Source organism: Canis lupus, chromosome 26 (assembly GCF_048164855.1).
Source record: "Canis lupus baileyi chromosome 26, mCanLup2.hap1, whole genome shotgun sequence".
Taxonomy (NCBI): domain Eukaryota; kingdom Metazoa; phylum Chordata; class Mammalia; order Carnivora; family Canidae; genus Canis; species Canis lupus.
Window position 1 is genome coordinate 48,547,007 of NC_132863.1, and position 26,543 is coordinate 48,573,549.

At 61.1% G+C, this 26,543-nt stretch overlaps 1 protein-coding gene and 2 long non-coding RNA genes across 4 annotated transcripts; 2 read left to right on the top strand and 1 right to left on the bottom strand.

Moving 5' to 3' along the window:
* Positions 1-249: 249 nt before the first annotated feature.
* LOC140618782 (uncharacterized) lies at positions 250-5,237 on the top strand. 2 transcript variants are annotated; one of them, XR_012018846.1, is made up of 2 exons: positions 250-872; positions 5,053-5,237. It is a non-coding gene; the product is annotated as an uncharacterized lncRNA (long non-coding RNA). The 2 variants fall into 2 exon arrangements; XR_012018845.1 differs by having other exon boundaries at positions 5,056-5,237.
* Positions 5,238-14,585: 9,348 nt separating this feature from the next.
* LOC140618783 (uncharacterized) lies at positions 14,586-17,524 on the bottom strand. Its single transcript, XR_012018848.1, has 2 exons — positions 17,384-17,524; positions 14,586-16,612 (listed from the first exon to the last, which is right to left on the bottom strand). It is a non-coding gene; the product is annotated as an uncharacterized lncRNA (long non-coding RNA).
* On the top strand, positions 15,929-19,499 carry LOC140618775 (uncharacterized). The gene is made up of 2 exons (XM_072801694.1): positions 15,929-18,657; positions 19,374-19,499. Exon 1 carries the CDS (start codon positions 16,907-16,909, stop codon positions 18,065-18,067), a length of 1,161 nt encoding a protein of 386 aa, XP_072657795.1. The 5' UTR covers positions 15,929-16,906; the 3' UTR covers positions 18,068-18,657; positions 19,374-19,499.
* Positions 19,500-26,543: the final 7,044 nt, after the last annotated feature.

Here is a 26,543-nt window from a genome sequence, read left to right on the forward strand (position 1 = left end):
TGGTGGGAGCGCGTCGAGGCCAGGGGCACCACTGGGCACAGAGGGTGACTGCTCCTCCCTTGGCTTAGAGTCACCTCTCTGGCTTTTATTTGGGTTTATTAGTGTCTGTGAATCCTCTGAAGACAGTACTGCCCCCGCCCGAACCGCTAAACCACCGAACCGCCTCCCCAGCCCTGGTACTAACTAAGGGTCAATTAAAATCCCAGCAGGAGAGAGAGAGGGAGGGGAGGGGAGGGGGGGAGGGGAGGAGAGCCGAGCCTGGACGTCCATGTCCGCGGAGCTCTAGGGGCCTCCTGGGCGGGAGGCTCAGGTCCTGAGTGGACGTGTCCAGCGGCCCCCCCAGGCCCTGCCCGTCCCGGGACATTGGCTCAGCCCCTCGGTCACGCTGACGTCCAGCAGACAGCGAGTGCTTGAAACCAGCCAGCACCCCGGGCCTTGGACATGAAGGTGTCTGTTGGTGCCAGGCGAGGCAGAGGTTTGGCAAAGGACCAACACGCGGGTGACAGGCACAATATGGTCTCGCACTGCAGCGGCCTTCCCCGTGCCAGCTCCCAGGGTGCCCCGGCGCCAGTCCCGGCCTCTGAGTGGAGCCCCGCGCAGGGCCAGGGCAGGCATGGGGAGGAGCCTCCATGTTCACCCCGTGGGGACGTGGGGGCCCGGAGACAGATGGCAGAGGTGTGGGGCAGCTGGTGGGCTGCGGGGAGACGAGAACCTGGACGGGCACACCGGGCCCCCGCGCCGCCGTCTCGGCACCAGCTCACTCCGGGGGGCCCTGGGGGATGGCGCGTGCGGGGCCTTGCCAGTGCCGGTGGCGGGGCAGGGGACGGCCTCCCGTGGGCATCCAGCCCGCGCCGTCCTCACGGCGAGCACAGGTGAGGGGACGGAGGCTCCACAGGCCGGAGGGCCCCAGCGCGTCGAGGCAAGGACGGAGCGGGACGGCGCCCCGCCTGCTCCCGGCGCGCAGATCTGGCGGAGGCGGGCACCCAGAGCCAGCTCAGGGGGCGGTGCAGGGAGCCTTCAACGGGGCTGGTGGCCAGTGCGGCAGAGGCCGCTACGTGAGGCTGGGAGCACCCACGGCGCCTGCGGGAAGAAGGGTCGACCCTGGGGGGTTTGAAGCTCAGGGCAACACGAGAGCCACGGGGGCGCGGCCGTGACCGGGGGGCCCTGGCCAGACAGCCGCGGTCAGCTGGGGTGCGCTGGGCTTCCCGGGAGGCGGAAGGGAAGGCCGGGCCGCGCTCCCCAGACGGTGGCCGGGCTGGCTGACACCACAGAAAGCCGTCCCCGCGTGGTTCCGGGGGCTGGAGTCTGCGGTCAGGGTGCCAGGGCCATCTGGTTCCTGCCGAGGGCCTCCTCCCGGCCCGAGGGCTGCATTCGGCGCGCTGTGTCCTCGGACGGATTCCCACGGGGAGGGCCCCAACCTCCTGACCTCGCCTGCCCGTAATCCCTGCCCGGGAGCCCGCCTCCGAATACCGTCACGCCGGGCGGAGTTAGGGTTTCAACATAGGAGTTTTCAGGGAGTTTGGGGTGTGGTGCATAAGCATTCGGCCTGTAACAGATACGAAATTCCTCAACAAATACTAGGAAATTGAATCCAGCAAAAATAAGTATCTCATGACTAAGTGACTCCTCCCTGTGATGCACGGCTGGCTCCACGATGTTGCAGTCACCGGAGCAGCCGATGCTGCAAGAATATTTGAAGATATTTCACTTCTACTCATGATGAAAACCCTCAGCACACTAGGGATAGGAGGGAACTCCAAGCTGATTAAAGGCATCTGCAAAAGAATAATAATAAGCCAGAAACCCAAACCTAGCATCATTTTTGGTGGCGAAAGGCCTAGACAGTGCGATAAGACAACGAACAAGCGCGTGTACGACCTACGGGCTGGAGGATTAAACAGCCGCCTCCGTCCACAGATACTACGCACGGGTCTACGTAGAAGTCCTGGAGAACTTACAAAAAGCTACAAGAACCAGCACAAGTGAGTTTTGCAAGGTCCTCAGGTACAAGGTCACTCTACAAACATCCGTCCCCCGTGTGTATCCGAGCAACGATCAATCAATAACTGAAATTTTTGACCAGGACCGTGTACAATATGGCACTGAACACTGTATGAAACCCTCGGATGCGCATCCAACGAGACGGCGTAGATTTCGTAAGAGGAGGACCCCAGGACCCTGGCTATGGAAGTCAGCTAAGCCCACAGGTGAGAGACCAACCACGTCCACAGATCGTCCGCGTGTTCGTCTTCCCCAAACCGCTCCACAGATCCGATGTAAATGTAAACAAAAGAAAACACAAATAGTCAAAAAGCAGAAGCAGCAGAAAGTTTTTGTAGAACTTGGAAAACCTACTTTAAAACTTACGGGGAGATGGGATCCCTGGGTGGCGCAGCGGCTTGGTGCCTGCCTTTGGCCCAGGGCGCGATCCTGGAGACCCGGGATCGAATCCCACGTCGGGCTCCCGGTGCATGGAGCCTGCTTCTCTCTCTGCCTGTGTCTCTGCCTCTCTCTCTCTCTCTCTCTGTGACTATCATAAATAAATAAAAATTAAAAAAAATAAATAAATAAAAATAAAAAATAAACTTACGGGGAGGGCAGCCCCGGTGGCTCAGCAGTTTAGCGCTGCCTTCAGCCCAGGGCATGATCCTGGAGACCCGGGATGGAGTCCTGCTTCGGGCTCCCTGCATAGAGCCTGCTTCTCTCTCTCTCTCTCTCTCTCTCTCTCTGTCTCAAATAAATAAAATCTTTTAAAAAATTTTTTTAAAAATTAAAAAATAAAAGTTATGGAGAAAGGGAAAGGAGCTGGAATCACCAAAAGAAGTGTTTGGGGAAGAATAAAGCTGGCAGGTGCACACTACCTGATTCCGAGTCTTCCTATGAAGCTGCAGTGATTAAGAGAGTGTGGTATTTACGATACGATACAGCCCACTGACTTCACTGAAGGTTCAATGATTGTACAACAGGGAAAAAAACAGTCTTTTTTAACAAATGGGGCTGGAACCATCAGATGTTCGTATGCCAAAAAAAAAAAAACAAGGGAGAGAGAGAGAAAGAAAAGAATCTTGACTCATGCACTGCAGCACGTACAAAAATTAATTCAAAAGGGTTCATAGGGACGCCTGGGTGGCTCAGCGGTTGGGCATCTGCCTTCCAGCTCGGGCCGTGATCCTGGGGTCCCGGGATCGAGTCCTGCATCAGGCTCCCTGCATGGAGCTTGCTTCTCCCTCTGCCTGTGTCTCTGCCTCTCTGTCTGTGTCTCTCATGAATAAATAAATAAAATCTAAAAAAAAAAAAAAAAAAAAAAACCAAACCAAACCAAACAAAATGGTTCATAGACCTAAGTAGAAAATCTGTAACCATAAAACTTCTAGAAGATAGAAAAGGAAATTCTTCTATATGTTGGCAGATCAAACTTCAATAATATATATATGTGTGTATATATATTTTTTAAAAAAAGAAAAAGGAATTCTTGTGATGTTGGGTTAGGCAAAGATCTCAGATCTGACACATAAAAGCATTGATCTATAAAAAACAAACAAATTTGTAAATTGATTTTAATAAAAACAACTTCAGCTCTTTCTATGGCAGTTAAGAGAATGAACAGAGGAGCTACAGACTGGGATATTGCCTGATAAAGAACTTGAATTCTGAACATACGGAGTTCTCAAGACTCAGTAATAAAACGCCAATTTTTAAAAAGATTTTATTTATTTAAAAAAGAGAGAGAGCGCAGGAACACGGGGAGCGGCAGAGGGAAAGGGAGAAGCAGACCCCAGCGGAGCAGGGAGCCTGACCCGGGGCTCGACCCCAGGACCCCAAGGTCATGACCTGAGCTGAAGGCAGACGCTTTACCGACTGAGCCCCCAGGTGTGTGCAAACAGCCTGTTTTTGTTTTGTTTTGTTTTTTAAGATTTTATTTATTTATTCATGAGAGACACAAAGAGAGAGAGGCAGAGACACAGGCAGAGGGAGAAGCAGGCTCCATGCAGAGAGCCCGACATGGGACTCGATCCTGGGACCCCAGGATCACGCCCTGGGCCAAAGCAGGTGCTAAACCGCTGAGCCACCCGGGCGTCCCAACAGCCTGGTTTTTTAAATGAGCAAGAGAGGGACGCCTGAGTGGCTCAGCAGTTGAGCATCTGCCTTCGGCTCAGGGCGTGACCCCGGGGTCCTGGGATCACGTCCCGCATCGGGCTCCCCGCAAGGAGCCTGCTCCTCCCTCTGTCTGTCTCTCTGCCTCTCTCTGTGTGTCTCCCATGAATAAATAAAATAAAATCTTAAAAAAATAAAATGAGTAAAAGATTCGAGTAGACGCTTCATCCAAGAAGATATAGGGATGGCAAATAAGCACATGAAAAGATGCTCAGGATCCTTAATTATCAGACAAAAAAAAAAAATACAAGTTAAAACCGTGGCAGAGGTGCCTGCACACGTGGAATGGCTACGTTTGTTCCTGAACCTGACAGTGCGAGGGCCGACAAGCGTGCGGAGCAGCTGGGCCCCCAGACGCAGCTGGTGGGAGCTCAGCAGTGGAGCAGCCACGTCGGAAAGCAGGTCCGTGTGCTCCAAGTCAAGCCCCCCTGCCGTGCCACACGACACCCCGCTCCTGGTCAGTCACCCAAGCAAATGGCAGTATGTGCACACAGGCGCTCACGGGCGGATGCTTCTAGCGGGCTTATCTATGATCACCCCAAGCAGCGAGTGAATGGATAAGCAAGCTGGACTACGTCCCCACAGTGAACCAGAGAGGAGCAGAGCGCTGAAGGATGGGACGGTGTCCACGGATCTCAAGAGCATTGTGCCCACAGGCGACACACAACAGGACATTTCAGGAAAAATAAAATTATAGGGACAGACAACAAATCCGAGTATGGCCAGGCCTGGGGAAGAAGGACGGAGCAATCGTAAGTGAGTTCAAGGGGATTAGGGGGCAATGGGTCTATTGCATTTCTTGATTCTACGGACCTACTATGGATGCAGGATGTCGTGGGATCTGGCTTCTTTATCTCCACTACCTCCAACTCTGCCTCTTTTTTTTTTTTTTCCCAGTAGGCTCCACTCCCAGCACCGAGCCCAACGTGGGGCTTGAACTCACGACCCTGAGATCGAGACCTGCGCTGGGATCAAGAGTCGGACGCTTCACCACCGACTGAGCCACCCAGGCACCACCACCCTCCCCCCAACCCCCGCCCCGACCAATCTCTGCCTTTTAATTAAAATGTTTAAACCGTTAACATTTGGTGTAATTATCCATATGGTTGGACTTAGGTCTGTCATTTGATTTTTTTGTTTCTTGTTTGTCTCCTCTGGGTTTGTGCATTTGTTCTAATGAATTTATTTTTTATTTTATTTTTTATTTTAATTTTCTTTAGTATTCCACTTTGATGTGTGTACTGGCTTGTGGCTCTCTCCTCTTACATGGTATTTTAGTGCTTGCTCTAGGGATGCAGTGTCCTTCATCTTTACAGTCTGCTCAGAGTTGGGATTTCCCCCTCCCATGCAGTAAAGCAAGCTTGCAGATTTAGGCCCCTTCCCGGCCCCGCTGGCCTGGGCCGCTGTCACATTATCACACCTACAAGTGTTGAAAATCCCACCACAGCTTTACCGTTCTTTCATTTTAAAGGGAAGAAAAGCAAACCTGGTTGTCTGCTCAGGCACCGTGCCCCCGCGGCCCCTCCTGGTGCCACGCCACGCCGCCTGGAGCGCCCGTGCCGTTTCTGCGGGAGAAGTCTGCAGGGGGCATAATTCTCTTCCTTTTCCTTCATCTGGGATTATCTCTACTTACCTTCATTCCAGAAAGAAATAGTCACCGGGGATGGAGCTCTGGCCGCAAGCGCTTTCCTCTCAGCGCGTAGCAACGTTGCTCGGTGGCCGCGGCGTCTGGCGGTCACGGGTGCCGACAGCAAACGTCAAGCTTCTGAATCGTTGTTTCGTGGCCCTAATGTGTTGTTTTTCTCTAGCTGCTTCCAAGATGTTTTCTTTGGTTTTCAGGGATTTATTATGTTTCTCGGTGTGGTTTTCTTTTAAGTTTATCCTCTTTGGGATTCTCTGAGCTTCTTGAGTGTTTCCACTTATTTCTCTCATCAAATTTAGGATGTTTCCCCCCGTTTTTCCTTCAAATACCTTCCGACCTTTGTCCTCTCTTCCTGGAACTCCCGTGCATCGGGGACTTTCCGACACCATCCCTGCCGGTCCCCGGGCCTCCGCTCGGCTCTCTCTTCCCATCTCTCCTGTGGATCCGGTACTTTCTATTCACCTTCAGGTTCACTGACTTTCTCCGTCATCTCCGTTCTGTTACGAGTCCTCCTGTGAATTTTTTATTTCAGATGCTGTATTTTGGGATTCGAAAATACTCATTTATTTTTTTATATTTCCTACTTCTCTGCTGAGAATTCGTACCACTCATCTCGTACATATTCTGCGTGTGAGAGAGAGAGCGGTCCCACAGAACGCTGTCAGGACGCCCGTGGTGAGCACCTGGTCATCCCAGGGCTGGCACCTGGCCGTCGTCCCTCCGCCTGAGGAGGGTTGTTTCCTGGGTTTTTGTTGAGGGACTGTTGTACATCCCGAGCGTTGGAATGCGTGCTCTACGGACTCCGGGTCCTGTTTGAATCCTCTGGAGATGCTGGCCACGGTGTGGCGGGCAGGTGCACCTTGCCTTCTGTGGGCCGGGCCTCATGTGTGCGCCCTCGGGGTTTGGGCAGGGCCGGGCTCGCGCTGAGCAGACCCTCCTGTCCGGCTCTCTCCCTTCCAGAACCCCCCCCCACGGCCCCACCTGCAGGGGCCCCTTCCCTGGTCTCTCTCACTGGGAACATGGGGCTCCTCTCAGAGTCGCAGCCGTGCTGACGCGAGACCGGGGCTTGCCACGAGGAAAACCCAGAAGCTCCGTGCGGGTTGTTGCCCACATTCTGCCCACTTTGACGTGTCCTCAGCAGTAGACTTTGTACTTCGTCCAGATTTTCGTCATCATCAGTGGAGGGGTAGGCCAGAGCCCAACGCGTACCTTGCCCACGTAGGAGACGCCACCTCCGTCTCCTTCAAGGACTTCCTGACGGTGAAGCTTGGTGGAGAGATCTTCAGGAGCCCCGAGGGTGAGTGTGGGCACCTGCTGTGTGCCGGGCACCCGAGCAATGCCCGGAGGCCCGGCAGGTGGTGAGGACTCGGGGGCGAGTGGCTCTTCTCTGGGGCGCTGGCCGGGGCTGTCCTGTGTCTGGCAGGGGAGGCCGCGGCCAGAGCCAGGGCGGGAGGAATGGGTGATGGCATCATTGTGCAGACACGTCTTCCTTTCCTGCATCAAAGTCGGACTACCCTGCTCTGACACGGGAAGCAGCTGGGGCAGGAGGGGCAGGGCTGGGCCGGGTCTGGGCCGGGTCAGGACCCCCCCCCACCCCATCACACGGAAGCACTACCCCTGCCCCGGCGTCCTCTGAGCTACTCCAGCTACTTGGACAGCAGAGCCCGGTGGGACCGAGTCTCCTTGGCCCCACAGCACAGCTCTGGGGACAGATCACTGATGGCAGAGCGGATGAGCTCAGAGCCGGGGGTGGGGGGCAGTCTGGCTGCACAGCCATGACTCAGTGGAGAGGAGACGGGAGCAGAGGCAGCTCACACACGCGCGGCCCTTCAACGCAGGAAGGGGGACAGGAGACATTAGGACCATGACGGCTTAATGGCCTTTGGCTAAAATGTCTCCTGAGTGTGCCAGCGCGGGGAGGCTCTGGGCTGCGGCGCACGATCGCCGTCACTCAGCCGCTGGGCCGGGAGGCGGTGGTAGCCGTGACCTTCCACCAGGCCACACATGCAGGTGGCACCTCCTACTGCAGGCCCTCCCAGCCTCAGAGGGACAGCGGGCTGGGCAGGAGGGTACGTGCAGGGGCGGGCAGCACCAGGCCTCACCCAGGCGGGGTGAACCCGGGCCCCTCCCTGCCTGTCCACCATGGCACCCACTTACACCCGCAGGAGCTGGGAGGTGCAGCAGCCAGGGCCCGAGGGCCCCAGACCACACACTTGCCACCTACGTGCTGCAGCCCGGGCCACACACTTGGGTCCTTCCAGAGCTGGTGTCCCTTGTTTGGGAAGAATGGTGAGGCCAGAAAGGACCTGGGCATGTCCCCCAAAGAGCCTAGAGTAAGATCGGACCCCCAGCCCAGCCCCCCTGGGCGGCGAGAGCTCCCTGCGAGGACAGGGTGGGCCCTTCTGTGCAGCTGGAGCCCCGAGGCTCCCTCCGCTGCTTCCACCCTTGCTCTGGCCTCTGAACACATTGCCTGAACATCCGGGTCCCACTGACCTGTCCCCTGGCAATCTCAGGGGCGCCCCTAACCCCAGGCCCCAGCCCGCTCTGTCCCGGCTCCATGAGAGGCCCCTTCAGCCAGATCCGGGGCTCCTGCGCTCCCTCTTGGGGACCCCTCCTGCTTCTGAGACACCTGCCACCTGATCTCCTGCCCAGGCAGCCCTGTCCCGCTCCCTGCTCCTCACGGACACCCAGCTGCCGCCCCGCGTGTGGCTGGAGCCCTCTGGGTCAGCTCAGGTGAGGTCACCGACAGCCCAGGACCCTGGAGCACGTCTGCACCCCCTCCCCAGGCCTTCCCTCTGCTGCGCCCTTGCCTGCCTGAGCCCTCGTGGCCGCTCTTTGGGGGACCCTGGGCGTGCTGCGTGCTGCGGGTCTGCTAGTAGATGTCATGCTCCCGTGTTCACAGGGACAGGTGACCAGTTTGTTGCCTCAGGAACCCCCCTCCCTCCTGCAGGGCCCGGGCACCATGGTGTGCACACCTGCCCGGCCACACAGCCCGAGGCGGCTCCTGTCCTGATCCTGGGAGACAAACCAATGCCCTTAGGGCCTGGGGGACACACGGCCCACGTGTGCAAACTTTTAACTTAATCATAGAGCGGGAAGTGGGCCCTAAAGCTGAGCTTCCCAGAGGGTGTTTTCCACGAGAATGAACCGTAATTTCTTGTTTAAATAAGAGAAGCCGGTAAAATCAGCTCTTCTTAGGGATCTCAGCAGAGAGCTCCTGCCCAGCGGAGACTTAGGGAAAAGGCCAAGTCTGCAGACCCCCCAGCAGGTTCCGGATGTAGCATTTCAAGAGGTCACCAGTCAATTGAGGGCTCACAGTGGTGTGGTGGGGAGGTCACGTCCCGACACCCCTTGGGCTGCGAGCCCTCGAGGACAGACAGGCGGGAGGGTGGGCCTGCGGGTGCCAGACTGCATACGCACTTCTCTCCTGCAATCACTGTTTCTGTACAAATACCAATTAAGCTCCAACTATGTGCCAGATAATGTCCCCAGCAGGAAACAGTCGGCACAGACATGATGGGAATGAGGAGCGTCTTGGGATGTGGGGCACTGTGTACAGGACACCCTCATCTGTTCAGGGTCAGGGGAGCCTTCCCCGAGGCCAGCCCTGCATGTGCAAAGGCCCTGTGGCAGGAGAAGCACCCAGCACAGACCGGGCGTGTGAGGGAGGTGAGCCTGAGGAGCTAACCAAAGGGCATGAGCTGAGCCCCCAGCCTGGGCAGACACCACAGGTCCGGCCCAGAGGTGAGGGAGGTGCACGGAGTGGGGCTCCGGCCGGGCTAGGGGCTCAGGGCAGGGCCCGTGCACTTGCTCCAGGGAATCTGCCCCTGCACCATGCAGCGGGCAGCTGATAACAGGGGAAGCGGCTGGGGTGGGGGTGCAGGGAACCCTGCTGGCCGAGCCGGGAGATGCCCCGTTTAGGACGGGCAGCGTGGTGGGGGTCCAGGGTGCTCCTGCACCACCCGGCCACACCGAGCCCTTCGCCGTGCTCAGCGGGCTCCACACCCAGGGCGCTCACCTGGCTGGGCCGTCTCCTCGGCCAGAGCACCTGCCGCGTCCGCGCTCGTCGTCACATCAGCCCCGGAGCAGCCGCTCAGCCCTGTTTGGAGAAGGTAAGGGTCTCCAGAGGGGCCTGGGGGGTGGGGGGCAGCAGGGCAGTGGTGAGGCGGGCCTGGCGGAGGCGTTGCAGGCAGGCCCTGGGAGGGAGATGGGGCTGCCAGGACCCTTTGCTCCAGGCGTCCGACTGCTCCCATCAGGCCCCCACCCCTTTGGGTCCCATGGCCCCTCCCCAGGCTCCTCTGCACCCTGCATCTCTGGGGTATGGCCTGGGGTGGGGGTTAGGGGGAAGGTCCCCCTGCAGGCCGCTCCTTGTCCTAGTGAGGCATGGGGACAGCTCCCAGCTTCGTCACCCGCGGGCCCGCAGGTGCGAGTGGCCGTGAATACGAAGGAGCCGTCGGCGGAGCCCACAGCGCCCGTCATGAACGACGTTACCTGTATTTATTGTAAACTCTTCTCCGAGGCCGCGCCGGGGCGTGATGGATAGTGGGGCCAGGCGTCCCGGGGGGTCAGCCTCGCCATGCGGCTCAGGCGGGAAAGCGCTTCCCCGAAGGTTCTCCCCCACCTGCGCAGGGGGCTTTGTAAGATGCGTGTGGAGGCTCAGGCCCCTTGAGCACGGTTCCCCAGGAAGGCTCAGGGCACTCAGGTGACTCCCGTCTCTAAATGGGATGACGACTCATTTGGCTTTGACATGAGTAAAAGATGTTGGAGAGGGAGGAGAAGACGGGGTCAGAGGAGAGAGAGAGAGGGAGAGGGAGGGAGGGAGGGAGGGAGGCTGAGCCGACAGGAAGAGCCCAGCCAAGAGCACAGATGAACACAGCCAGCCCTGGGGGGGTGGGGGGCTCGGGCAGAGGGAGGGGCCTGCTCTCCCAGGACCCAGGAGTCGCCCCTGAGCTGGGAAGCGCTGGGCTGGGGGCCAGCAAAGCACTCCCGGCCTTGCCAGCAGGCCCATTTGTAACCGGTGTTACTCCTCGGCCGTTTTACTCAGCTGGCTGAGAGCCCCGGCGGCCTCCACGGCAGGGATGCGGGACTCGGGGTGGCGAGCCCCCCCCACCGTGTGGCACCCTCCTCGCCGTGCTCAGGGGCCTCCCAGGCCTGCCCAAGGCCTCCAGCCCTCATGTTCTGAGAATGTGGAGCCCCAGACAGGGCTGGGGTCCCAGGGCAGATAAATGGTATTGGCAACAGCTGCAAATATCAAAAATCCCGGTGCATGTCCCCTACCCCAGGTGACCGACAGCCCAGCAAAGCCACGCTGCAGGCTCCGCCCTGGACCCCCCCTCATTTGCGTCATCCCCGGAGCAGAGACCCTGAGCCGTGCCCCAGCCCAGTCGTCTCCCACGGAGGACGGTGAGGGCTGCCGTGTGCCCGTCACAGGCCGTGTGCATTTTCGGTACTTTAAAAACTTAATTTCCTCCTTAAATGTCATTCAAGGGAACGAGCAAAGGGTCACCTCCCCAAACAGGTTCCTGATGGAGTAAACGGGCCGCGTCTGCAGCACGCTCCAGAATCACCCTTGCCCGCGCTGCAGAGCGTCACTCGGCCGAGTCAGGGCCTGCCTGGAACCAAGGCAACGAGGCCCACGTTTTAGCACCCACTTTGCTCCATTGTCGCTCCCCTGGGTAATCGCTGTGGGGGCACGAACACTGCATCGCACACCTCTCAGCCCTGCCTCCTCGTGGCTCCTGGTGGCCGTGTCTGCTGGGAGTCCCTTCCCGGTTACAGAAGACGTCTGTGGGGGCCCACGTCCTACGGCGGCACGCAGGTTTTGCTCTGTCCCAGCCCACGTAGTCCAGGCGCGGCTGGCTGGCTGGCGGCAGCCAGGGTTGGGCACGTGCCCCGGGAAGATCAGCGAGTCAGTTCCAGGACGCATGATTCTGGGGCTGCTTCCACGTTGGTGACATGGATTCGTGAGGACACAGCCAATGAGGGCAGGGTGCGGAGGGGAGAAAGCTCATCTTAGCAACACCTTTTAACCCTTGATCAAGCCAGACCTGAAGTCAGCTGCCCTGACCTCCCAGGTTGTGTTCCTGTCACCTGTAACTGAAAAAGGAGGGAGCAGGTGGGGGCGGTGGCACCCGTCTCGCTGGACCCACGCTGGGCAGCAAAGGGGACACCATGACCCTGTCCTGAGAACAGCCTCAGACAAACCCAAATTGAGGGATGTTCTATGAAACATGGAACCAAACTCTTCTGGAATTTCAGTGTGTATTTAGGAAAGGAAGGAGAAAAATAAGTCACAGTGTGAATATTCATCGGAGAAAATACGGTTTTTGCAGAGGCCGGTGAGCCGTCAGTTTAACATTGCTACTTCCGCTCTGGAAGGAGGAGGGAGGGGCTCGAGTGCAGCCGCCACACGTGGGTCTGGTGCTTTGTTACGGGTGTGAGTGGTCCACGCTGCACGCAACCCCGGGATCCCCAGCAGGAGACACAGGTGTGGCCTGGCCCAGGATGAGCGGCCGGCGGGGGTGGGGCCCACGCAGACATGGGGTTGGGGTTGAGAGCCGCTGGCCACGATCAAGATGCGTTTGCATGAAGGGCCGTTGTGCAGAGAACAACAGGGAGTGAGCTCAGGGTCCCCTGTGTGTGGGGGGGTGGGCTGCAGCCGCCGGGTTGGGGGGAGCACCCCCGAGAAGGGCACCCCTCGGGGGCATCCAGAGGCCTCTCCAGGCAGACGAGGGCTGGGCCAACATGCCCTCCCCTGAGCTGCCGCGGGGACAGGCCCAGGCGGGCGAGGACCAGGTGCCGCTGTCCCACGTGGACCAGAGCCCGTGCCCCTGCCCCTCATCGCTCGGGACGCCCAGGAAGACCACAGGGTCGGCAGAGATGCAGGTGCCGTGAGGACCGTGGCCTCCCGGCTCGGGGCCCGTCTGGAGGAAGAGCTCGGGCAAACGCTGCAGCCCCGTGGGTGTAGCCGCAGAGGCTGGGCGCCCGAGGCCTGGGTCCCCTCCCCAGCCCTGCAGGCAGTGTTACCAGCCGGCCGAGGGGCCTGAGCTGCTCTTCCAGCAGGGGGACAGCTGGGAATGGAAGGGGCGGGCTCAGCGGTGAGGTGGCCCTCCCGGGGGAAGCGGCCCGGCCGCTGCGGGCAGCTGCTTCTAAGAGCAAGAGACAGCCAGTCACGTGGTCGCACCGGGAGCGCCTTGCTGTCACTCACCTTGCACGGTCCCAGAAAGGAAGACGGGATGGAAGAGACAGGGCCATGGACTCCAAAGTGTTTGGGATCTAAATCAATACAATGAGCCTCAGAGGCCTCCCAGCTGTCACTCAGGTCAGCCAGTCACGGCTGCGTAACAAGCACCGCAGTGGCAGGTGGCAAGGAGCATTTCCTTCAAATTCCCAAGTGTGAGGTTGCCTGGGCAGGGCCGACCGGCTGGTTTCGGGCTACGGGTTGGCGTCAGCGCCACCACCATGCTGCTTACGCTTCTGGGACCCCCTGGGCCAGACCTCGCCAGGGTGACGGCAAGGGCACGAGGACACGAGCCCGACGCCTACACGCAGTTGCGGTTTTCACCGGGGCCACGTTCACCAAAATCCCATCGGCTAATGGACGAGGAGGGAAAGGGCGCCCACCTCCAGGCCCCCACTCAAGGATGTGGGTAATAAGGCCGCCACACTCGTCACCGGCGAGAGGTGGAGTGGTTGGCACCCAACCGTTCACGGCAGAAATATCCATTAGGAGAATCAGTTCTTTTAAGGGGCCCGCTGCCCCTCGGTACGTCAAATGCCAGCGCAAACTGGGGCACAGGGAGGAGCCGTTGGTGGGATCCCCAGCCGCCCGGGGCTGTTCAGGTAGAAAACACGGAGGTCATGAGACGTCCAGCCCTGAGGCCTCAGCTTCTGCCCACAGGGCCGTACGGGGACCAAGATTCCCCACTGGCCAAGCGTCTAGGCGCCAAGCAGGGCCCGGAGCGCTGCAAACCCTGGCCACGGGGCGCCCTGCACTGTCCCCTGCCCGCCAGCCCGCTGCCACCGCCGCCAGCGTCACGTAAACGCACCCACGCTAAACACGGAAAGATTGCTTTCCGGGAAAACTGCTGATAGTTGGGACTCCTGCAAAGAGAGCGCTTGAAGGAGACTGGCCTCCCGGATCCATACGACACGTGACAGCTCAGACGTTAATCAATTCTCCACCCTTGAAACGAAAATAGTCTTGATTTATGAAATCCCACAAGTCAGGTCTTTTCCACGCCACCAGCATTGTGAGCAGGGGCGTCCTCTAGGCGGCTCCGCCTGGTGCCAGGCGGCCTTCGGTTGGGCCCGGGACCCTCCTGGGTACGTGCCTTGCCCCAGCCCGCTGGGCGCCAACCTTCAGACGGGGACACGGAGCCCCGGCCGCACCCACAACCCGCGGGTGTAAGGGGGACGCTGCTCCGGGCGCCTCTTCACTGTGGTCTCAGACCCTGTGTGTGCACGTGGCGGTCGGCAGTGGCCCCCAGAGAGACCCCAACCCCAGGGGTCACTACCCAGAAGGTGAGAGGTCACCGGTTGGGGGAAAATCGTTCTCTCCAACCCCATGGACTGGGGACAAACGAGTTTGTTCTGGGCAGTTGATGAAGATCTGTAGAAAACGTTCGCCTCCGCCCATTTTAAACCGTGTAATTATATTCCATCTGCAGTTTCTGGTCACTAGCGCCAGACCCTCAGCTAATTATTTAAATAAGCAATTTGAACCAAAGTTTAGAAGCTTCACGTCACCGTTTACCCAACTCTACCCAACAGATAAAATAATGGGACCTCAGAGGAATTGCTTTATTGCGTTGGGGTGGTGAGTCCTTTCCAAGCACCACAAAAGGAAAGCTTGGTATATTTGACCACATAAAAATTTAAAACAGCCGATGGTTAAAGACACCAAGAACGAAAATGAAAAGCAAATGGCAAACCAAGAGAAAGTGTTTCAATATGTATTACAAATGGTTAATAGCGATCTCCCAAAGTGATACATTTTTAAAGGACGAGTGAGCCCAACGGAAAAATGGGCAAAAGACCTGCACAGGCATTTTTGCAAATTGCCCAGCAGCCGGTGAGCTTGTGACCAACGCTTCGCCTCACTGGAGTCAAGGACAGGCCAGGAGAGCACCAGTGGCACTTAGTTCATCTTCTGTCAATCTGGCAAATAATGCTTTAAGTCATAAAACCAGTTCTGGCTGAAGAACAGAGAAAAGGCCCCTCAGGCCCCTCAGGGTCTTTTCTAAGTTTGCAAGTTTTTTTGTTTTGTTTTTTTTTTTTTTTTTTTTTTGAGGATGGGAAGGCCGGGCAAAGGGGTGCATTTGGACACAATGAACCAAAATCCCAATATAATTCATAGAAATACGTCCTAAAAAATACGTTCCTGCGTGAGGATTTGCATGCAAGGATGGTCACCACGTATGACCGCTGAATCTGGAACCAGCCCGCGTGCACCTGGGAGAATGAAGCCACCGGAAGTGCCGTGGAACATGTATCGACAGGGAGTGTGACCACGAGCACGGCCGAGAGTCACAGACACAGTGGGCAGGTGCGAACACCGTTTGGAAGAGAGGAGTGAAGCATCGCATGCGCAGATGGTCAAGGCACGTGGACAGTGGCCGTCCCGGCAAATCTCTCAGGTGACCGAAGGGCCTCCGTAGCCCTCCCGCAGGTCGGAAGAGGTTACAAGACAGGCCGGCCAGTTTCCTCGCGCTCCTGCAGATGCTCCTCTGTCCGTTCCCACTGGCTTTGTTCTGCAGATCATGTTCGGTGCAGTTATTTGGGATCGTAGCGCAAAGAGGCAGGCCCTTGAACAGACACGGGATGGCAAACGCAGGGGAGAAAGACGGGCACATCCTCTCGCTGCCAGTTGTCGTAACAGAGGAGGAAAGAGCCCGGGAGCTGCAGTGAGACAAGTCAAGGTATTTCCCTTGCAATGAAAACTGGTGTGTTTTTTTTTTTAAGGCGATGCCGGCGATGGAGAGGCAGAGGACACGGATGAAGACTGGACGCGTGGCACGGCGCCCTCGGCTTTGGCCCGGGCTCCACACCCACCAGTGGCGGACGCAGGGGAAGCCCCGAACCTCCTGGTTCCGCCCTGACCCGAAACATCGGACAGATGGCCGTGGCCGCCCCGTCGGCTTCACAGCCTGAGGGGCCGCCTCCGAAGCTCTCCGTGGACACTCACGCTGCGGTTAACCTCGGTGTCGTTGCTGTGTTCATTCAACACCAGCACCGCCTCCCTCCGAGGGAACCCTGCTTGTGCGCCTGACGCAAATGCAGCCGAACTGCATGCACGTCCCGGAGCCGCCACTCCTGCTGCATCTTGTTCCCCCGGGAAGTGCACGCGTGGGTTCACTGGTGCACCTGCTCCCGTGGGCAGCGGGGCGGCGCCGTCCCTAACAGCCCCAAGCTGGTTACAGCCCCGCTGCTCATGAACAACTGCTTGGTAAATTGTATGTTTGTACAACGGCAAAGAACCAGGCTTCAGTTGTGCGCAACGACCCACAGGAATCTCCTGAACAGCGTCACACGCAGGAAGCCAGACGCGTGGCATGAGCACCGGCAGGTCCTCCCACATAAAGTACAAAGCGGGCAAAGCCGGGAGCCGGTGTGGCAGTTCCTGGCGGAGTCAACCGCACGGGCGCCGTCTGGTCCCGCTGTCCTGCGCGGTAGCAGCCCCAGCGGGATGCGCGCAGGTCCTGGAAGAGCATCCGCACGCGCCCCTGCACGGCAGCGCCGTGCACCGCAGCCGGAGGCGGAGGCCACCTCGCGGCCTGTCCACACAGGAGGAGAGAAGCGAAACGCGGCCCGTCCCTACGATGCAGCGTGATGTAGCCTTAGAATGACAGGCCACGACATGGTGAAGCTGGACAACACTTTTTTTTTTTTTAAAGATTTAATTTATTCATTCACAAGAGACCCAGAGAGAGAAGCAGAGACACAGGCAGAGGGAGAAGCAGGCTCCCTGCAGGGAGCCCGATGCAGGACTGGATCCTGCGACCCCCGGGGTCACGGCCTGGGCTGAAGGCAGCGCTAAACCTCTGAGCCCCCCAGGGATCCCCTGGAGGACGTTCTTGTACGTGAAGCTGCCCAAACACGAAAGGACAAATGCCGTGTGTTTCCAGGCTCCCGAGGTCACAGAGCAAGGTCACCTTCCAGGCACAGCCCTCGGGGGAGCCCGAGGCTCCTGAGCTCAGCACCGTGAAGCCCAGCACCCCTGCTCGGCGCCCGTGCTCTGGGTGCTGGGCCTCCCCTTGCCCACGTGCCCACCAGTGTGCGCCTGCAGACCCCAGCAGGGGTGCCCAGGGCCCTGTGGCTGTGAGAGCCGGGGAGGCCCAGGGCAGGACCCCAGCCTGTCCCTCGCAGCACGCCCTGAGCCCTGGCTTGCCAGTGAGGCCCTGCGCCCCCGAGACTCCAGCTCCTTCCTCAACGGAGCCCCCTGTTCAGGGGCAGCCTCCCCCCTGGGACCCTTTCCGGGACGGGAAGGAAGGGACGGGGAGCTCAGCCCTGGCCGCTGCCTGGCCTGCCCCAGGGCCTGGGCTGCTTCTGGGGGCCCCGCCATGGCTGGCCGGCCGCTTTCCTCACCTTCCCGAGTGTCCTCTGCCTTCTCCGACCTCAGCTGCGTCCCCTCGGGGTCCCTGCCCCTCGTCAGCGGGCACGTCGCACAGCGATGCAGCGTCTCCAGGGCCCCTGCTGACTTTGCTGGGAAGGGAAGTCCACCTGCAGACGGCAGGTGGTCACACTGGCACCTCCCTGCGCCCCACAGCCTGCGGCCTCTGGTCTCATGTGTCCACCGGCTTCTTCTCCCACGGAGGGTGCGGCCAGGGCCGTGGGGGCCACAGCGATTCCGAGGCCTCCTGCTCCGGGTCCCAGAGATGCCACGCCGGGCGCTGGGGAGGGCTCCTGGCCGCGCTCACGCTCTCTCCTCTGCCGCCCTCTCCTGGCCCAGCGAGGCGAGGCCCCGGGGGCGCGGGCAGGAGGGATGCATCTGCTGGGTTCTCTGTGCCATCGGCCGGTGTGGCAGGGACAGAGCAGCAAACTGTAAAAGACGACGTGACTTCGGCGTCCAAGCTAGGGAATCCGAGGCTGTGGGGGGAGCAGGGCACCCGTGCAGGGCTGACGGAAGGTTCTGGAGCTTCCGGGACAGGCGGGGCCAGGAGAGACAATGAGGAGGGTGTTGCCACCAGACTCAGTGCGCTGCTGTGGAGGAGCCCAGCCCACAGGCCCGTGGCCAAGGGTCAGGACTGCTCTGGGCGTCGCTGCGCCTGACGTGACCGGTTACAGCCCTGGGCGCCGCCCCCTTGGCGGCCTCCAGGACGTGCACCACCAGGTTCCAGGCCCGGTGACTGCGGCAGGTGGCGTGAGAGGCACGAGTCTGCCGCGGTCATCCAGCAGCACCTGCAGAGCGCACGCACCCCAGCCCCGCCCAGGCCGTGATGCTGTCACCGGGACGCCCACACTGGCCTGGATCACGTGGGGGCAGCACAGGCGTCTGCGTGGACGGCATCCAGTTCTCGCTGCAGCAGCGTGACTCACGGGCCAACGAGGTCCCTTTCTTAGGAACCAGGGAAGTGGCCCAAGAGAAGGGCTCTGTACAGAGACGCGGGGCCGGGGCCGGGCCTGCACAGGACGTCCCCTCCACGGTGGCCGGGAGGCTGCCACGCTCCTGGGGCAGGTCCCCACCCGGCTCCGCGGCCAGCGGCGGGGGCCTCCCCTCCCTGCGTCGACCACAGTGGTGGCCTGTGGGGCAGCAGGTGTCCCCTGGGCCGCAGGGATGTGCATCGTGTGAGCGGGCCTGGGAAGAGCGCGGACGCCAGCGAGGACCGGGCCGATGTCTGCCTTCCTCTGCGTCTCACACGGTCGGAAGGGCAGTGTTGACGCGCGGGGAAGAGTTTGGACCGTCCGCGGCCCACCTGGATGGGCCCCGCGAGGGCGGCTGGAGTGCGGGGAGGGGCGGGCGGGCACCTGGGCGACACAGGTGCTCAGGAGCCCGGGGCGGGAACAGGCCTAGAAGGGCCGGTCTGAGCAGCAGGGGGGACGGACACCGGGTCAGCACCAACCTTCGCGATGCTGGCAACAGGCGGAAACAAAAGCAAACCCAGGGGATAAACCCGTGGCTTCTTTTTCTTTCTTTTTTTAAAATGATTTTATTTATTTGAGAGAGAGAGAGAGAGAGAGCAAGGGGAGGGACAGGGGTAGGTGAGAGGCAGACGCCCTGCGGAGAGGGAGCCTGATGCAGGACTCGATCCCAGGACCCCCGAGATCACGACCTGAGCAGAAGGCAGGCGCTTTGCCGACAGAGCCCCCCAGGCCCCCACACCATGTTTTTTTTTTTTTTAATGTTTCTCAGTGGGTTGAGCATGTGACTTGATTTCGGCTCCGGTCATGATCTCAGGGTCGTGAGGTCGAGTCCCCACGTTGGGTTCCATGTGGGCTCCACACCGAGCATGGAGCTTGCTGGAGACTCTCCCCTTACTGCTCCCCACCCCCCTGCATCTAGCTCTCTTAAATAAATAAATAAATAAATAAATAAATAAATAAATAATAAAGATAATAAATGTTTCCTTTTTTTTAGGCAAGAATGAGGCATTTCTGCTCCTTTCTGGTGTGGACTGTGGGGTGTCCTGCATGGCTAGTCCTGTGGGTTGGGCAGCGCGGTGGGGAAGGGCTGTGAGCGACCAGGACCCCGCGGCCTGAGCTTGTGAACAAACCCCCGTACGTGTGCCCGAGGACGCACCAGGAGGAGCGGGGATAGCCACCTTGTTTCTCGCTGACCTGGCGTTGGGGCCGTGGGAAGGGCTTCCATGGGCCACGGGCGCCCACAGGGACGCAGGAGGGCCGGGGTGCCCCAGCAGACGCACTTCGGACGCGACTCAGCCCTTGCCACCCGATCCCTTTGCAGCCTGTTCACGCGGAGCCTGGACCAAGCCCGGGACAGCGGGCCCTGTGCCTCAGTTGCCCCATCCACCCGGAGCTACCTGGCCACAGGTGAACGGGGGCGGGGCCAGAGGTTGGGCTGCACTGCCGCCCCGCAAAGACCCCGGAGTTTCCCAGGAAGGGTTTAGGCTTGTTCAAGTTTTCCGCCCCAGCTCTGGGTGACACTCCCGGTGAAACCACGGTGATCCCCGATGACCTACTGTTTCCTGAGCACGCAAGCAAATGGACTCTGAGTCATGCCGGGGTCACCATGCCCTCGTAAGTGGCCTTGATGTGAGGGTGCTGAGGCCAAGCCCGGCCCCTCCCCCAGGGCGTCCCTTGGTCAGGGCCCTAGTGGCTCTGAAGCGCCCCCAGCTGGGGAAATGCCCTGCGCAGGGGGGTGGGGGGCTGCCCACCCTGCAGGGGGGTGGCCTTCCTCCTTCCTCCTCCCTCCTCCCTCCCGTCGCTCGGGCTGGGGGCCACGGGGGGCCACAGAGGAGGGGTTGGCAGCGTCCCCTCCAGGCGGGGCGGTCGGTGGCACCAGCCCTGCTGTTCACCTGGAATTCTCTGTAGGGTTTCGTGAAAGGCCTGCAGCCATCGTGCGGGGACCGTGCGGGGACCGTGGCCAGCCCCACCCTCTCCTCCGCAGGGCAGGTGCCGGCCACGCTCCCACCCTCCGCGGACAAGCCCACGGCCAGGCCTCGTCGTGGTGCGGGAAAGCTCTGGGGTTGGTCTGCGACTCGGCCTCTGCGCCTGGAGGAGCCCAGGCCCCTGAGGTACGACGGAGCCCGTGTGTAATGTTACGTGAAGTACGAAATATTAATCTCCACAGGATGTTCTATTTAATCCAAAGAGCCGCAAGGTCTCACGCCCACGCGGCATCTGACGAGACCCTCTCCTCTTCTGCGTCTTCAGACTCCCGCGTGTGGCACCGCGCAGCACGCCGCGCCTCACCCACTAAGGTGTTACCAGGAATCGTTGACTGGACTTAAACCCCATAAAGTTCACAGTCCAAAGAGGACGTTCACGCACCTAACTTAGTCCAAACATCCTTAAAAGTCTTCAGTAACCGAACAGAGTGTCATTAAGATTTTAAAATCTAACTTGATTAAACTTAAAATTTTAAATCTTAAATCTGCTGGATGGGGCCGGGGTTTCCAAGGCCATGTCCCCGCCTGCGGGCAGCCCACCTGGGTCAACGGCAAGAGGTGACCCTGTTGGCAGCCGAGGGACAAGCAAGGACCGCATGCTACGAGGGCGCGCGAACGTGACGTCCAGCCCTGGGCTCGCGCTGCTTTGTCACAGCGGCAACAGGAAGCTGGCTCGAGGGCGTGGGAAGGAGCGTGGGCCCCGCCGCGGGGAGGTCCCGGGAGCGTGGACGGCCGGAGCGGGGAGGAGAGTCTGTGACCCTGCGCAGGCGTGGACGGCGGCCCCAGGGCGGCCCAGGGTGTGTGCGCCCCAATCCCCGGGGCACGGCCTGGCCGCAGCGCTCTGGGCCCTTCTACAGCCGGGGGGGCGGGGGGCAGAGGCGGGGTGCCGGGCCTCGGGCGGGGCTGGTGGCGGAGCCGCGGGGGCACTGACACGTCACCACGGGGCGGACTCGGGAGCGCACCTCAGTTGGCAGCTTTGTCTCTCAGGATCCAACTTGGCCTCGAAGCTCCTCGCTCGGGGCTGTCTGGTGGGGTTGGGTCGGGTCGGGTGGGATCAGGTGGGCTCAAATGGACTCAGGGGGGTCAGGGGTTCAGGTGGGTTCAGGGGGCCAGGTGGGGTCAGGGGGGTCCGGTTGGTTGGGTAGGGTCAGGTGGGGTTGGGTGGGCTCAGGGGGGGTCAGGTGGTGGGTGGGGTCAGGTGGGGTCAGGGTGGGGTCAGGTGGGATCAGGTGAGGTCAGGTAGGTTGGGTAGGGTCAGGTGGGGCCAGGGAGGTCAGGGGGGTCAGGTGGAATCAGGTGGGGTCAGGTGGAGTCAAGTGGAGTCAGGTGGGCTCAGGTGGGCTCAGGGGCTTAGGTGGGCTCAGCGGGGTCAGGTGGGGATGGAATCAGGTAGGGTCAAGTGGGGTCAGGGAGGTCAGGTGGGTTGGGTAGGGTCAGGTGGGGTCAGGTGGATTCAGGGGGTTTGGGTGGAGTCGGGTGGGGTCAGGTGGCCTCGGGGGCTTGGGTGGGCTCGGGTGGGGTCAGGGGGGCCAGGTGGGGTCAGGGGGTCAGGTAGGGTCAGGTGGGGTCAGGGAAGTCAGGGGGGTCAGGGGGGTCAGGTGGAGTCAGGAGGGTCAGGTGGGCTCAGGTGGGGTCAGGTGGGGTCAGGGGGTGAGGTGGGTTAGGTAGGGTCAGGTGGGGTAAGGTGGAGTCAGGTGGGGTCAGGTGGGCTCAGGTGGGCTCAGGGGCTTGGGTGGGCTCAGATGGGCTCAGCAGGGTCAGGTGGGGGTGGAGTCAGGTGGGGTCAGGTGGGGTCAGGGGTGCTCCGGTGGGGTTGGGCGGGGTCCGGCAGGGTCCAGCGGGGTCTGGAGGTCGGGGTGTCCGCAGCCGGGCTCCTCAGGAGCAGGTGCCATCAGAGCTGAGCTGTGCAGACGCCTCAGTGGCTCCTCTGGCGCGGCGGGGCATCACCGTGTGTGGCTGTGACACCCACGCAGGCGCAACCCCCCAACCAGCGACCGGGAGCACGTCCCCTCCTTCATCAGAGAGCAGGAAGAGGGGGCGCCCACGTCCAGCTCCGGTTCCCACAGAGGCGGGTGGCGACCCTTCGCGGGCTGGCGCTGTCCGTTGTGCGCGCCCGTCCCGGAGCCCCCGGCCTGGCCCACGGCGCCCGCCATTCCCACGTATTTACCCCCCGCTTCACCTGTGGCCGGCGCGCACCTGAGTAGCAGGTGCTCTGACGGGGAAGTTTGCCGAGGGGGGCAGGGCAGGGGCGGGGCCCCGGTGTGAGTTTTAGACGTTTTGGGGGGTCCTGGGCTTTCCCGAGCTCTCTGGAAGGAGTCCACGTGTCTGCACCCACGGCCGAGAGTCGGAGGCTCAGGGGACCGGCCGCAGCAGAGGCCACCCGGGGCTGGTGGCCTCGTCGCGGGCGGAGACCCGCCGGGAAACTTGTGGCTCCCCTGCTTCCGCCCCTGCTTCCGCCGGTACATTTCCAGGGCTGAAATGTGCCTGTCGGGGGGGCAGGAAGGACGGGGCGCTCGCAGCTCTGCCGCCAGAAGTGCCGGCGCCCGCGCAGGATCCGGGCCGTGACTCAGCACAGGAGGGGGGCGGGGGGGCCACCGTCCCACATGTACCCAGAGCCTCGTCGGGGGTGCGGGGCGCACGGGCCACTCCCTGCCTTCGGACCAAGTGCGTCTCTGGCCACCTGTGAGTGGCAGTGACCAGGTCCAGAATGTTCCAGGGAGGAGGCCCCAGGGCCAAGGACTCAGGACCCTGGCCGAGGGTGGCAGAGAGGGCAGCGAGACGTGACTCCTTCCCAGTTCCCCTCTGGGGGAAGGTCCAGGGCCAGTGTCAGGTGAGGCAGGCTCCTCTCCGCCCGACGGTTTCGGTTTTGTGACTCGCTGTGCAGGCGGGCGGTGGCCGCGGGGCTGGGCCCTGCCCACTTCCCCAGGTGAACCCCGAGCCAGACCGAAGCAGAAGTACACTGCGCTCAGTGAGGTCGCCCTTGTCTGCCTTCAGGGGCTCGGCAAGAGGTGACTTCCTGCCTGGGCTGTGGGCCCCGAGTGCAGAGGGACAGGAAGTGGGGTGGGGTGCAGGTGGGAGACGCCGGGACTCCGCGTGTGGCTCAACGGCTCCCCTTCCTCTGGCCTGGCACCCACAGGGGCTGCCGGGGCCGAAGCCGGGCCCTGGCCCCTGTTCCCTCGGCCCGTGCTGGCCACCCCCCCTCAGACAGGGGCTCAGCCCCAGAAGCGCCCCTAAGCGAGCCTCCTATGAAACCTCCGGGCAATTCTGCATTTGGATATTTCTTTTTTGCATTTGGCTATTTTTAAGGGAAGTTCTTTATTATCGGAATATGTCACTATCACAAAAGGGAAATGCCCTCCCAAACCACACTGCTTCCGGCTCCATCGAAAAAGAGCAGATGATGCCAGCGCGGTGCGCGGAGGGCCCAGCAAGGCCGCCCCTCCAGATAGGAGCGCCCGTCCTCCCGCCAGCGCCCGGACACATGCCCTGGGACCAGGCATGCAGAGGCCCCAGCCTTGACTTCCTTCTCAGAAATGAGGTCAAAGAACATTTAATGCAAATCCCCATCTTATGAGCTGTTTTCCCATTTCCCGGTTGCTGCCTGCGATACGGAGCGGAAGCACCGCAAGCGCGCGCCCCGGCCGCGGATGGAGCGGAGCCAGGCCGTTGTCCGGGACTGCGAGGGCAGCAGGCCAGCCACCGAGGGGCAGTGCCTGGGCCAGCGAGCATTTCCCGCCCCGCCGAGCACAATGGAATGCCACTGTGTTCACTCCACGGTTTGGAGCTTAATGTTGCCCTAAACTGACACTGAACAGAACACAACAATGAAAAGCCAGTCCCGGGCGGGCCGCCCTCCTGCCCACCCCGCCGCGGTGCCCAGGACGGCAGCTGCTGGAATGCATTTCCTTGTGGGCCTGGTCCCGCCAAGGGTGTGGTCGGCGCAGGAAAGCAGGGCCGAGGGACGGAAGGAGGGGGCCGGCCACCCTGCTGTGACCAAGGGCAGGATCGTGAAGTGGGGTGTCCAGAGGCCAGAAAGACCGTGTCCCAGCCCCCCTTCCTTCCCAGTCTCCTCCCCGCCAGCCCCGCACGCAGGGCCCCAGCCCTGATCTGGGATAAATGCCACCTGTCACAGGTAACATCCCATTTTTCACCTCCGGGCCCGACTCCCCCCCGCAGCCCAGAGCTGCGTGTCCAACTTCTGACCTACCACCGTCGCCACCACCACCTTGATCATCACAGTTTCCCTATACAGCCAGGGGGGCCCAGGACCCAGAGCCCCCCGCCCCCGGAGACCTGAACAGAAGGAAGTCAACATCTCCCAGCCCGTGTAGAGATATAATTAATGAGGTTTATAAGGAAAATATTTATTAACACTCTTGGGGTTTTTCCATTTCCCTGATCTGAGGCAACCAGCTATGAGTCACTCATCACTAGAGGTTGAGTTAAGCAGGCCGGGCAGCCCCAGCCTCACTCAGCCAAGCGTGTAGCCTGCCGTCCGAACCCCACCCCGCGCAGCTGCCCCACATGGGCTCCCAAGCCTGAAGAGCCCACTGCGTGGACACGCCGGGCTCGTCCGTCCCTCTGTGGGTGGACACTTGGGCTGTCCCACCTGTTGGCTGTGGGGACCGGTGCTGCGGTGAACGTGGGCGTGCAAACGGCTCTCTGAGTCCCTGCTTTCGGTTCTTTGGGGGGGGGTGTGCCCACAGATGGACTTGCCAGGTCATATGGTAACTCTGTTTCTAGTTTTCTGGAACTGCCACACTGTTTTCTAGAGCAGCTTGTGCGTTTTTCATAAGCTCCTGGAGGTCAGAGGAGGGGTAGGTGTGCTCCTGAGAAATGCCGACATATGGCTGGAAACACAGTTCTGAGCAAAGACAGCCCCCAGGCAGCTCTGGCTGCGGCGGGAACCAGGCTGCACGTCACCTGCTAACGTGGAGAGAACACCCCGTAAGAGCCACGGGCCAAGAATAAGCCAGGATTCCACCAGGGCAGGGCACGGGCGGCCTCCTAGTGCCCCGGGGGGCTGGCCCATGAGGAGCTGAGGCCACAGCCCGGGGTGCGGCGTCAGCCTCTCTGCCCTTCGCGACACGAGAGCTGTGGCTCCCAGCACACCCGCTGGTTTCCGACCTGGAGCCCTGCTCCCACCTGCGGCAGCCCCTCTCCTGGGAGCTGCACCCCTGCCCACCAGAAGCTGCCAGGGCCTCCCGTGGGGGACGGGGTACAGTGGGCACCTTCTCTGGGGGTCCTTGGCCTGGGTTTCAGGGAGGAGGGAGCATCCTCCTGTGGGTCCAGAGCGGGGCACACCTGGGGCAGAGCCCGAGGGCCAGGGTGAGGAGCCAGGTAGGGGGAGAGAGGGACAGAGGAGGAGGGAGGAGGAAGGGAGGAGGGGAGGTGGGAGAAGGGAGCCAGGCTCAGGTCGGGCATGTGGGAGGGACCGAGGTGCTCATCGCTGGCTCCAAGGGGAAGGACGGAACCCGTCCTCGGAGCGCAGTGTCGTGGGCCCGGGCTGGACGCCCCCCTGGGCTGGGCCGTCCACCGAGTTCCCTTCCCCTGTCGGCTCCCGGTGCGCCACACTGGGGGCATCTGGCTTTGGGGTGCCTGGGCCCCCAGCACGGCTTAAGTCAAGGTCAGGGTGTCGGGGAAAGTCAGCACTTCCCCTGCCCGTCCACCTGCGGCCCCTGTGCTGGCAGCAGGCGCCCTCCCGTTGCTCCCTAAAGTGTCGGGGCGGCAGGACACTCCTTCAAGACAGCGACCCACTCCTGGGCCGGCTGCAGGCCCCCTCCGTGGGGGGTGGGGGTACGCCCGGGTCCCCGTGCTCCTCTGTGCCACATAGGGCCTATGCCGAGCTCCGCCCGCGGCGGGGGTGGGGGGCACACGGGAGCTGCCACTGATCCCGTCGGACCCCTCGGGGACACAGCGCAGCAGGGGCCTGTGTGCAGAAGATGGCACAGCCCCCTCTACACAGGCGTGTGGCCGTCACAGGAGGATGGTGACAAGGACGCATCAGGGTGGAGGATGGGGACTCGGTGTGGAGGAGAGGCCGCCCCTCCTTGGGTCCACATCACCTGGGGCGCCGCTGGCCGCGGCCGGGACACAACCGGCAAGAGGAGAGCGGCCACCCGGCACCCGCCATGGGGCCCGGAGCAAACTCCTCTCCCCTGAACACTTCCTGTAATGCT

Bases quoted from the DNA above. Each gene is read 5' to 3' on its own strand.
- LOC140618775 (XM_072801694.1), top strand. From the start codon at position 16,907: ATGCCGTGTGTTTCCAGGCTCCCGAGGTCACAGAGCAAGGTCACCTTC.